This window comes from Buceros rhinoceros, unplaced genomic scaffold (genome assembly GCF_000710305.1).
Source record: "Buceros rhinoceros silvestris isolate BGI_N320 unplaced genomic scaffold, ASM71030v1 scaffold36268, whole genome shotgun sequence".
Classification (NCBI taxonomy): domain Eukaryota; kingdom Metazoa; phylum Chordata; class Aves; order Bucerotiformes; family Bucerotidae; genus Buceros; species Buceros rhinoceros.
Window position 1 is genome coordinate 4,126 of NW_010428037.1, and position 12,816 is coordinate 16,941.

Genomic DNA, 12,816 nt, shown 5'->3' on the forward strand with positions numbered 1-12,816 from the left:
TAAGGCTTTGTTTGCATCATTTGGTAAAGATGTGCCACAGTGAACCATTTAAATTTAAAAAACCTTCCTAATCTGAAAGGAATCCAGTTCTTCCCATCAGTGCCAACTGAATCAGCTGAATTTGTCATGGAGTCACATACTCACCATCTAGTACCACCTGTGATCAAACACAGACTCAACACACAAAAGTCGTGTACTTTCCCCCGGTTTATACCTCAAATTGCGACCAAGGCAATTTGGGTTTAAGGGTTTCAATGACTGGGCTTTCATTCTGTTTTCTAATTCTCTGCTTTAATAATCATATTCTTCTAAGATAAGTTTTGATTGTCATACAGGTAGGTTCTTTCAGTGTTCTGACAGGCAGCAGCATTGCAGCTCTCAGATCAGGAAAGCCCTTCATAAGTTTTTCAAATAATCTTCTCAGTTCTGAATTCCTATTTTTTCCCCTCCAAGAACATACCAGATTTGGAAGAGTTACTAGAAAGTATAAAGTTACATATTACATTTTGACTGCATCTTGAACTGAGAAAGGGACAAAGGGGGACACTGGTTCTGTTTTTATCTAAATAAATGAACTGCCAAATAATGAAACAGAAAAACTTACATCCTGTAAACACTTTTCACACAACAGGAGACTTCCAAAAAGTAGGAGCAAAAAAGTAACAGAAAAGGTCAAAGTATTTATTCAGAGATTGATAGGTATGTGAATATTACCTGCACCAGTAGTAGATATGAGTTTGGGCTTGCTGCGTGCTCCATCACCTTTTGTTGTATAGGCTGTCACAGTGAAGGAGTATGTAGTTTCAGGCTGAAGCCCAGAAATTATCATTTCCTAAGATGAAATAGAACAAGAACAATTTATTAAAAATAGATTGTATTCCAGGAGAGCACAGAATCCTTGAGACATACAGTGTGCATGCTTTTGTGCTACTGTAATAGCAAGTATTTGAGAGCACCAACGGATTGTTCTGTGTGAAATCCTCCATAATGCAAGACGTTTCACTCACTTTAGAGATAAAAGACAACACACTTCTAAATAGCATGCCTCAGGTAATTAAACACACAAGGCCAAAGGCTTAGTGGTGTAAACAGTGAATAAAGCCTTCTGAAATACCTTGAGGAATACTACTGATACTGTGAAATGCATGCATATGTAGATAGGAGAAGCTCCATTTAACTTAGTCATTTAACAGTCCAGTCTTACTGGAGATCATGATAAAGTCATAAAATGCCTAGCAGGAAGAGGAGCGTTGCATTTGTATCCATACTTTTTGGTAATGATGATTTAGCTGAAGAAGGTGGCCTTGTTATTTTCATAATACTTCCATTGCCACGCATGTCACTGGCTGGATTGTGCATCTAAATATCTCAAAGGACTTCAGAAGCAATTCACTCTTCAGATCTACAAGAACTACCTAAAATCTAGTCAGAGAATAAATCTGACAGCCCTCAAACAAATTACAGCTACAAAACAAGCAGCTCTTCAGCTAGTAGAAGTGATTGGGAGCAAGATCAAACTGTAAGTGTTAAAGCAAAGGAAATCTTTTTACACATGTGTGCGCACATCTATGTATGCACATGCAGATGATGGTGAAGGGCCAGCCATCTGAGATGGATTAAACTTGTGTCATGCTATAAGGCCTGCCAGAGGAATTTAAGCCTTGACACTCACAATAAAAGTTCTACATACGAATATAAAAGAATAGTATTTGGAAGCAAGTAACTGGCCCAAATTTCCTGACTCATCAGCTTCCAGTCTGTAACCACTGTGCATTTTCACATGTCTGAATGGATTTACACTAAATTTCACTGCTGCCAGAGAGATAGTATATTCATGAGTCTAGAATAAATATCAAATGTTCAATCACACACCCTTCAGATGCAACAAGCATAAAAGTTAATATAAAAATGATGGGTCAGACTATTCACAGTAAATGGATTTTTCAAGAGAGTGAGTACGAGCTTAATACAGATGTGATTAGAATTCAGCACTGTATTTACAGTCAGTTATTACAGCTATAGAAATATAGAAATAACCAGGTAATGATGTGGACAAATGGGCAAAATAGCTCAAATAAAATAAAAACACATATAAAAAAACCTACAACCTACCCCCTTCCTTAGACTCTATCTCAAAACTGAATTGACCCTAAAGGCCAAAATCAGTAAGACAGACTTCTCATCTTTCATAAGGATACTGCATCTGATATTAACAGAATAAAATCGTACAAGGCAAAACAAAACCAAAATTGCTATTCTTTTAACAGCGACGAGGATATTAGCCTCATCTGAAAAAAACAGTTGTAAGAGATACAATTCCATGTATGGTTGCAACTTAAAAGTGTGATCTGGACACAGCAAACACTATTACTTAGGCACAAACACTGCAGGGCATTTGGCTTTCCTGATAGCATAAAAATTACATTTATCAAATTACCAAAAAGAAAGCACAACTGATATTCAACTTCCAGCTATACACACACACACAAAAATTGAATATAGAAAAATCTGACTATCATTATGCAACTCTGAACCACTTTTGTTTTATTTTTCTAACACCTTCTTGTAAAGAGGAAATTGTGAGGCAAAGTCAGTGACAGCCATCAAAAAGAAGAAAACACAAACCCGTTCTGTACATTTTGGCATCATGCTAAACCCCAGAACAAGCAAGCAACATAACTCCCACTCTCCCTGGGGAAAAAAAAAAAACAAAAAAGCATCATGCTAAACCCCAGAACAAGCAAGCAACATAACTCCCACTCTCCCTGGGGAAAAAAAAAAAAAAAAAAGAAAAAAAGAAAAAGTGCCATAAGGGAAAAACGTTTGATGTGAGGAGCATGCATTTGTGCAAATGCCAAAAAAGAAGAAAACTGAAGAAAATTCAAAAAAAATAAAAGAAGGCTACAAGCAAACAAGCAAAAGGGAAAAAAAAAAGTCCCAAACCCAACACACACTGTGGTTTTGGAGAGTCAAAAAGCTACTCACATGTTCAGTAGTATCATCATATTCCCACTGATTGAGAGTAAAGAATGTTGGAAGGAAAAGCAAAAGAAATTAAGATATTTGTAGCCTGGTTGATGTAACATTTTCTTATTAAAAGTAAATTAAATATGACAAATGTCTGGAAAAAATCATGTAAAATTTGAATTAATAGTGTAGAATTGCACAGAATTTAGTTAATGAAATAAGGACAGGTATTTTTATTTCCATTTCCACTTTGCCTAAAAAAAAAAGACACTAGTCTTTACTTCACAGATGAAAGAAGTAATGAATCCTCTCGTACTATGTAGTAATACTTCATAATAAATTGTATTAGTAAAAGCTACCAAGGCAAAATTCAAGGCTATCTGGTTTATTTAATGATGTTACTAGGCTATATGCTTCAGTTTCCTCAATCAATTCAATGTCTAATTAAAATAATAGGATTTTTTAGTCTTGAAACTTAACCTCACTTATTTTTCACTGTTGAGGCTTTCATACCTGCATAAGCCTCGATCAAATGTGTCATAGAAATATGATAGGCAGGAAGGAGTGACACGAGGAGAAAGGAGGTGACTACTGAGTGTGAGCCAATAGTAAACAGGCAGGTCAAAGCCAAACTTGGCAAAAAAACCCCCCATGACTTTATGATATCTAGGGCTCCGATATCTCATCTACTCTTCTGTTTTCAACTTTCTAAGTGTTTAAAATTATTTTTAACAACTACCACACAGAGACAGAAAGTAAAAATCTATGCAAGGAAGAGTAGAACCAAAGCACAGCAGTATTTACTTTTCCATCTCCTGTCCCTTTTCCCCTTCCCTTCCCACCTCCCTAGCTGTTTCCCTCTTTTCCTCTGCTGAATTTAAGCTGTAAGAACACCATGTTTTGCGAAATAGATAAGCAAGTACATACAGATGTATAGACAGACTGGCAGGGAAAACCGCAGTAAAGACCTCCAGGGACAGAAAGAATACTTTGAGAACAGGTTCATCAGCTAAAAGCAGGTGTAGGAGACCTGTTCTCAAAACAAGTATCTGTAGAGCTGAAATTTAGAACTATGATAGGAAGAAGAAACAAGAGAAGCCAAAACCAATTTATTTATTCACATAAAATACTTGAGAGGCAAATTTAATTCTTTATGTCATTCAAGTAATGAAGCAATAGTGAGAGTTGTGTACTTGGTAATAATTTCAGTGTAGGATGACTCCTCTAATACCAGGAGCTTAGGGAATCTTCATTTTTACAAAGCACTAGTGTATACCAGTCAGTAAAATCCTGGTTTTAGAATCTTCTTAAACTTGACATGATCAGGCTTTTCTTTTCATCAAGTCTCATAATTTGTAAAACAGACGGGAAATTTTGCAATGTAGGTAACCCTATACCAATTTAAACTAAGCTCATTTTATTGCATAGTTATTGATACAAATATTTACAAGCATAAATACATTGGTGATTACTGAAGTTGTACTAAGAAATTAATTTCCCATGAAACGTATGGTGAGGTAGATATACACTGCTGACAGAAACACTGTAATAATGGGCTAACTCAGGCTCCTAATGGTTCTAGGTTCTCCATGGAAACAAATAAATACCATGTGGGTGGATCAGGCAGTGGACAGTTTGCTACATTGACTGTGACCTGGCTCAGATCTCCCTGATGCTTTACAACTTCAGAGCACAGGTATAAGGTGAAGTCTTCAGGTTTAAGGGTGCCAGCAGAACAACATAGCTGAGCATTTAGTTGCACACCTGTATAAAAAAAGGGTGCCTAGGTTTGACTGAGGAACATTTAAACATAACTATTCTGAAAATAAGTTGTTAAATCAGAGATAAGAAATGTTAACTGGCAGGCTGAAATAGAAAAAGAATAATAAAAGGCAATTCTGGATAGCTCTCTGGTACATAAAATGTTTTTACTGTAACCTAGAAAAGAAAATAAAATGCCTTAATTACCTGTGCATCAGTCAACATGATGTCCTTGAGCATGGGCTGACCCTTTGGCTCTCCATTTTCCATCTTCACATAGTGGACCTGGTATCCTCGGATCTGACCATGCTGCTTATTGGGTACAGGCGAGCGCCATGACACTTTAACAGCAGAAGAGTTGACAGCCTCTACCTCGACTTTGCGAGGAGGACCACTAGGAACTGGAACAACATCATTGGACAGAAGAGAATTACAGGAATCTGTCTCATCCATGTCTTTTGCTGTTTTTTTTTTTTAAAGGGCAGACCCACTACGTTTTCTTTGAAGAATACAAATTGCTCAACAAATGATAATGCTCAACCAATCTGCTCTACCTTTCAGTGAAAAGATCAAAAAACATGACTGATGCAAAAAAATGGAAGAAAAAAGAGTATTAGAGAAATAGAAAAACATGTAAAAATGTACAAAAGCCAAGGAAGATGCTTTGAAATTCAAAGCATTATCGTACAAAGAGATATTTTAATCATTGAAATACAACTACTACTACTACTACTAAAACCACAAAAGATTTCAAAAAAGTTTCCCTTATTTTTGTTTTCTAAGTTCTTTGCTTCTTTTTTTTTTTTTTTTCAGTAGTATAAAAAGGAGGCTGATAATAGGGTAGTCTTCTGTCACTTTCAAGCATGGAAGAAAAGAAAATATGTGGAGCATCAGTTTTCCAAGATCAAAAAAAAAAAACTGAAAAAAAAAAAATCAACCGCCCCCCAAAAAACCCAAATAAAAAAAGCACAAGATGGAACAAGAAAGCCGTTTAAAGAAAAACCAAAAACCCAAGACCAAAACCTGAAAAAATGTTCATACACATAAGTGCCTAAAAATAACAATGACTGTAAAATCAAGGAAAAGGCAGGAAGATTTACTCTTGAGAGTTATATTTATGTTAAAGGAGGAGCAAGAAGGATATGCATGGGCTCAAAGGAGCAGCAGATTCATGTCACTCACAAAAAGGTAGTTTCTGTTTTTTTTTTTTTAAACACCAAATATAAAAATGGTGTAGAAAGGACATGTCTTTGTTTTAAAATCTCAGTGTGATAATATCTGTGATTTGAGAAAAAAAGAGGAGCAGAAAAAAAAATACTGTTAGGCTATACAAAAGACAGCAGATCGACAGAGAGTCATAGAGGCGCAAACTGATGTAGTGGAGGCAACATACCATCTTCATCTGTCCGAATCAATACTGCTAAGCTCTCTGGGCCAGGTCCAACATCAGTGTGGGCAGTCACAGAGATCCGGTACTCAGTCCATTTTTCCAGCTGTTCCAAAAGGTATTGGGTACTGTCCGAGGAAATTCCTAAAATTTCATGGGGCTTGACATCTTCTCCATCAATTCCAATGTACTTGATGGAGTACTCAGTGATAATGCCGTTCTGTTTTTCCAGTGGTGGAGGTTTCCAACTTACCAAAATGCTAGTGGAGCTGGGGCTTGTGCAACTAATGTCTTGAGGAGGAGCTGATGGCTCTAATTTCAGTAGTGGGTTAAAGGAGGATTTGAGTGAAAGGATAGGAGTGATTGAAAAAAATGAACAAAAGAAAAAATAAAAATAAATAAAAGACAACCAAATGAAAATAAATAAATTAAAAAAAAGTAGAAACTTTAAAAAGCAAAATGACAGATAATCATATGCACCTTGGCTTATTAACATGGGGTGACTGAAGATGAACAGACCAACTGAATGGTGAAAAAGGATGTAGGGGAAATACATGAAAATGAAACCTCAAAATAATATTACCTACCTGTAATTAAAACTCCTCTTGAAATAAAACAAAAACGTGACACTTCTATGACTACTGATCTATTTTCATAATCATTGCAATTAGTGCAAGCTATAATATTTTAAATGACACATGACATGTATTTACTTACAGATTTGTAAATATCCCCTTCAAGCGGCTTTACTTTCAAGAAAAGTTCTCTTTTTGCAGAACTCCTAAAAACTTGCAATAATTGCTAGAAATTTCTCCATAAATTGTCATTTTTGTAGCCTCAACAATCTCATAAACAATTTTTTTTTGTTTTTTAATAATTGAGTCTGCCTGGCACAAGCCAACCTCAAATTACATTCAAATGGAAAGCATTTATTTATTGCACTCAGCGTACTAAGAGCATGCAGTCAATAGAAGACAAAGAAAGTCTTAGTCAAAGATTTACCTACCAGGAAAAAGTGACAGGCTTGTTGATTCTGACTGTAACTTACCTTGTACTTACCCTAGATCAGCTGTCAGTTTTATTTTTTAACTCCTCTTGGAGACACCTTTGCTATCAAAGAATTAAATCCTACCAGTAATGTAGATAACTTCTATAGGAAAAAAAAATCTACCCCCAAAAAACGTATCAAGAAAGCAGGTATTCATCTTACAAAGCGAGTTCACAAGCTCAGCACATCAGAATGGTGGGAGATTCTGACTTTGTTTCATCTCCTGTCACCAGCACCAATCTTCCAGAGCAGAAATGCTCACCTTTACTGATTTGAACTTGAAGGAGTCTGTTAGCATATTTACCTTTTCCGGGCTCCAGAGCATTTAAGCATGTATGTCATTCCATTGCTTTCAGTGAGGCAATTCAAGTACTGAAAGTTAGGTATGCATTTATGTGCTTAAATGCACTTTGACTTAGCAAAATCTATGCTTACTGAGATCATTCAAACAACTAAAAAAAGAGCCGTAATTCAAATTCACTGGCAGACGTAGTGGACATGAACTACTTTCCTATTTCTGCCCGCTCTTTTTTTTTTTTTTTTTTTTATTTCCTTGGTCTAATATTTTCTTCCCATTTCTTAAAGGAAAAAAGAAACAAACAGATTTCCAGTACTTATACTAGGCACATCAAACGAAATTAAAGCAACAGAGAAGGCCTAGGACCCTGCTGTGACCTACTGCATTTACACATGTATCTTTCAGTTTCCTACAGCTCTTCTACAGGGATCAATGGCTTTTTACTCAGTATGCTACACTGCTCTTCTGAAGGGAGAACAGGAGGGAACGAACCAGCATTTCCACTAACTAGAGGAGACGGATGAGAATTATCACGTTTGTATGGTATTTTTGAGGCTAATTCAGTAATCAAGCACTCAAAATGTGTTAGTTGCCTTCCACCATCAACGTACTTGCAGGATGTAAAATGTAAGTAAAATCTCCCTTAAGAGTCTTATACATAAGGAAGTAAATTCCTGTAGCATCTTTCTCTGAAATCCAGATGAAAGGCAATAGTGCATTCTGGTGAATATTGTTAATAAACTCGTAGAAGTTTATAAATTTTTAATCCATTACATTCTGAAAATAAAAAATACCGCATTTATGTAACTAAAGGATAATCTGTAGGCTTTTATTAATGCATACTATTCTTTCTTAAAACACACCATTTTTGCAAAAAAAAGTTTTGCAATGTTTTCAGCAAATATACAGAGTCTGCCCATTGAAATCAACTGGATTTTCCTTCTACCTGAACACAAAAGGCTGAAAAAGGTGTAACATATGTTCAAGATGGGAAAAATGGCAATGTGCTTATATATGAACTATGCTACCACAGTTCCTAGATGTTTATTTTGTATCAACAGTGTAAGCAATCTTCACCCAATACAAGAGAATTAGCATCCTAAATAGCTGAAATGGCTCGCAGAATAAATAACTTTATTAGATTACTGATTCTGAATTGCTAAGATTAGAAGGTGCCCTGTCACTCTTATCACTACAACCAGCTTTCTATTACATTATCGTCTTTTACACTTATTCCAAATTCCTTAGAAATACTTCAGAAGCACTTTTAGCTTTGGTTAAAGATCTGCAGGACTGTATCTTCAGTCACAGTAATTAATATATAACACTAACAAAGAATGGTGGCGTAGTCACATCTGTCGTGATTGCAAATTAAAAAGCCTCATGTCAATTGAGAGTTTCAATTTTCTGTTTTGAATAATGCTTGTTTAAGAAAAGGCCATTTAATTTAAAATAAATACAAAAGGAATTACACTAAGTTTTAAAATGATACTGTGTAATGCAAACTGTGAAGAAAGCATAACTTATGAGGCAAGAGTACCACTTGTGGACATCATGCTTGAATATAGGATTCTTTTAATTAAGTCAATTTAAATATTCTAAATTTATTTATAAATCTCTAACAAAGTTTAGCATCTCATTTGCAGACAAATGTGATGAGTTTCATGACTCTGTTTCTGTACCCATCTAGTGAGAAAACAATTTTTCTACTGGTGTAAAAAATGACTGAGCATCATAAAAAGTCTAGGTAAAAAAAAAATCTAACTTAAAATCAAAATTCTTAGCTACTACAGAAGAACAATTTTGAGGAAATTTTTGGTATAGTCTACAACCTGATTAACTCTACAAATTCATTGCACTTCAAGAAGATGCTGCAGGAACAAGCTAGTGTTACAGGAAATCTGCAGACTGGACAGGTGAAATTTTGCATGTGGAGAACTGTTATTAATGTATATCTATGGCATGATAAAACATTTTATCCTATTACAATATAAAATAACATATTGTTGTGAAGCATAATATTATCTCTTTAGCCACTGGTTTACAGAGGTTTTTTCTTAAACTATGTAAAAGCCACGCATATATTAAGTTGATCACAAACCACCTACAAAAATACACATTTTAAGCATTCTTTTGCTGTATTAAGTACTGTGAATGCTGTGTTTTTACCATTTTGCCTTTTTTCTCTGTTGTTGCCTCTCTGGGCTACTCTCTTGATTAATCTTGTTGAGAAATACAAGTCAAGGGAATAAAGTTAGGAAGGAAAAACACCTACTTGACTGCATGGTTCTCGCTGAGATTTCTGCTGTCGAAGCACCCAGGCCTTGGGGAGAACGTGCAGCTAGACGGAATAAGTACAGGCTGTTTGGCCTTAAGCCTTGCAAGCGGTAAGATGTAGCAGGTTCAGTGGAAACTCGTTGCTAAAGGTAGGTAATAAGAGCATGGCTTGATTAATATTCAAAAACCCTGAATTGCATATGCTGCTTATAGGAGAAATCCTTTTATAGTCTGGTGATAACCCCATTGAGAAAAATTTAAATCCAAGAATATAAATCAGAACAAAGCAAAATTAAACCAAAATAAAAATGAATACATCACTTTAAACAATCACATATTAAGATTCTATATTTTTTAAGTTGACAGCTTAATGGGTGAAACTTAGAGTCAGAAATATTGTTTGACTGTTTGAGGAAGTAATAGCTATGTACAAAGTACAAAAGGCTTTTCAGACGGTAACACATGAACAAACCCATACTTATATTTACCTCTTATGACAGTGAATTGCATTTAACCTTGTAGTTAAATTCGTGTTCAAATCATTAAGAAGCAAATTTTTGAAAAGGGTAACTTAGTAAGAAGGGCCCTGCATCCTATTTGGAGGTGAAATACGGATCTAGTCCTCTTCTACAAAATAAGATTATGCATTCAAAGTATATGTGTGAAGCCACCATAAACATAAGCTCAGTTGAAGCATCATCAATAAGGATGCAGGAGAAATCAATTAAGCTGACACTCTCCTGCTATCTTCTGAGACCACTGGGCTCTTTCTTTTGTCTGGGACACCAGGCAGTATCACATGGTTTCCTTACCAAAAAAGAACATTTTATTCTCAAGACTACAGTACGCAAACTGAAATGTTTTTATCTTAAGGTTTTTTATCTTAAGAAAGAAAATGTATTTTCTTCTCAAATATTATTGAAAGATTAGAGAAGCTTAAGAACTCTCTTACATGGTGGCAAAGAGAAACAAAAAAACTTAAGACTGAAAACAGACTTCAAAGTCTAATTGGAAAAAAAAAAAATAGTAATGAGTCCATAACATGCCCCAAAACATTTCCCCTTCCAAGCCTTTGTAGAAGAACCATCTTGGAGAGACATGATCAGTGTCTGAAAGTGGATGCAGCATTTGTGGATGACGCGCTGTGAGCAATGGCTAAGTTCCACTGGCTGTTAACAGCATTTTCTGCTGTTCAAACACTCTCAGTCTATCACTCTTCATACTAAAGAAAGTTACTAATCCATCAATTCTAAACCATGACAGCGTTTTACATCTCACTCACTGAAGAGTATGTAAAAGGTGCATAGTCTTTTCACTCACCTCTTCCCCGTGCTCCCCATCTTTGTAAACCAGTTCATAGCTGGAAATGGTATCAGAGCGTGGAGGTGTCCAGGAAAGTAATATGCTCGTTTCAGACTCAGGTTCTGCTTTGAAGTTCAGTGGCTGACCAGGTACTGAAAAAGTGTTGTCAACTGTTTATTTGGCTAATTCAACACTTATTTTTCAAACCTTTTGAACAATTATCTAAATATTCCACACAATATTACTTACTGAACTTAAACAAATTGGTTAACTGTACTATGAAATAAATTAATCTGACCTCAGAAAATTAATGATATATTCAATTCATACATTACTAAATATTAAGGATTTCAAATAAATGCTTCACAGTGTAAACAACGCATACAGAAAAGAAATGCAATTGAACAGAAGCCTGGTGATGAATATCAGCAATCTAATAATCTATGTGTGAAATGGCACCTATATAAGCATATATGTGTGTGCATATGGGGAAATGCTAGTGTTACATATGATTGGTTGGAATTGTCAAGAAGAAAGTGTTAAAAACGTTACACACAATTTCAAATCTGTAAACTGTTTGCTCAGCTCATACATAACTAAGATTCTGAACAGATCATGCTCTTTTAACCGAGATTCTAAACACTGAATGCTTTTGTAATCTGAAGAATTTATAACCTACTGAAGAAATCTTCACTAATGTTCTCATTAAATTACATATTTCTACACTTTTAATGACTGATATTTTTACCAATACAGACGAATTTCTAGTAAACAACACTTTTGAATTGAAAGAACTAAAAATAAAGCTTTGATTCAAGTAGTCAAGAACATTCTTGTTACGTCCTGTGTAACGGTCAAGGAAATTATCTTGACTAAATGTTACCCTCATTTACTTCAGCATGTAATAAGGCTGCCTGGGAAAAGACAGCAAAATATAACGCTGTCATTGGAAGGTATACAATCATTTCAGTACCCAAGTTCTGAAACATAACTTTCAGTTATAAGGCATGTTATAAGGCATGAAACAGTCTTCCACAGCATTTCTAGCTTTTCAAGAATAAAATGTGGCATGTTTCTATTTTGTAAGAAAAAAACATGAGAAGCATTTCTTAGCAACTGAGAACAGGTCTGACAAGTAGGATGTGACAATAATTGTTTCACAATAATTTTTCAGGACAGAACTTTATCAAAGCATTATTATAGCACTTTTTGTACAGTAAAAGACTTTAAAAAAACATGGAAGAGATGCTAAAAATAATTTGTGATTTTAATTCTTATCTTCCCTGTACTTCCACAGAATGTCACTCTGAGGATAACACTGCCCTCATGCATGCTGGTGCAGGTTTAGTATCTAACCTTTGAACAGATACATAACCTTTCAACACGAGGTGTATATTCAAGCTCCTGTGTGAAGGCTGCAAGTCCCTACCATTCTATTTATTTATTTATTTACTTCCCCAGAAACAGGATAAAATAGAAAAGGTGTAGAATGATTTTGCCTGTTTCAGAGGGAATGAGTATGCGTGAACAGGAGACCAAGTCTCTTTATGGGAATGCCACTGGTTTGGTTTGGTTGTGACAGGACGAAACCACAGGACAAACTGTCTCTCCAGCAGCTCCTTCCCCATTCTGGGAAAAAAGGGTTAAGGAGAGAGATGAAAGGAAAAGATAAAGTGGGTAAGGCCTCAGTTGAGTTTTGGAAACTAAAAATGGTTTTTAAAGCCATTAAAAATACTCCCCAGTAACAACCAGACAACACCTGCAGATTTGCCTCCT

General features: G+C 35.4%; 1 protein-coding gene across 1 annotated transcript in view; it reads right to left on the reverse strand.

Moving 5' to 3' along the window:
- Positions 1 to 714: 714 nt before the first annotated feature.
- The window catches only part of LOC104498722 (receptor-type tyrosine-protein phosphatase delta-like), a gene marked incomplete at both ends in the record, with an annotated part of 20,788 nt that continues 8,686 nt past the window's right edge, over positions 715 to 12,816 (reverse strand). Inside the window, 5 exons of the mRNA XM_010142139.1 lie at positions 715 to 832; positions 4,936 to 5,129; positions 6,122 to 6,427; positions 9,737 to 9,881; positions 11,059 to 11,192. Of these exons, the coding sequence (XP_010140441.1) occupies positions 715 to 832; positions 4,936 to 5,129; positions 6,122 to 6,427; positions 9,737 to 9,881; positions 11,059 to 11,192 (897 nt within the window). The remainder of the gene's footprint in view (positions 833 to 4,935; positions 5,130 to 6,121; positions 6,428 to 9,736; positions 9,882 to 11,058; positions 11,193 to 12,816) is intronic.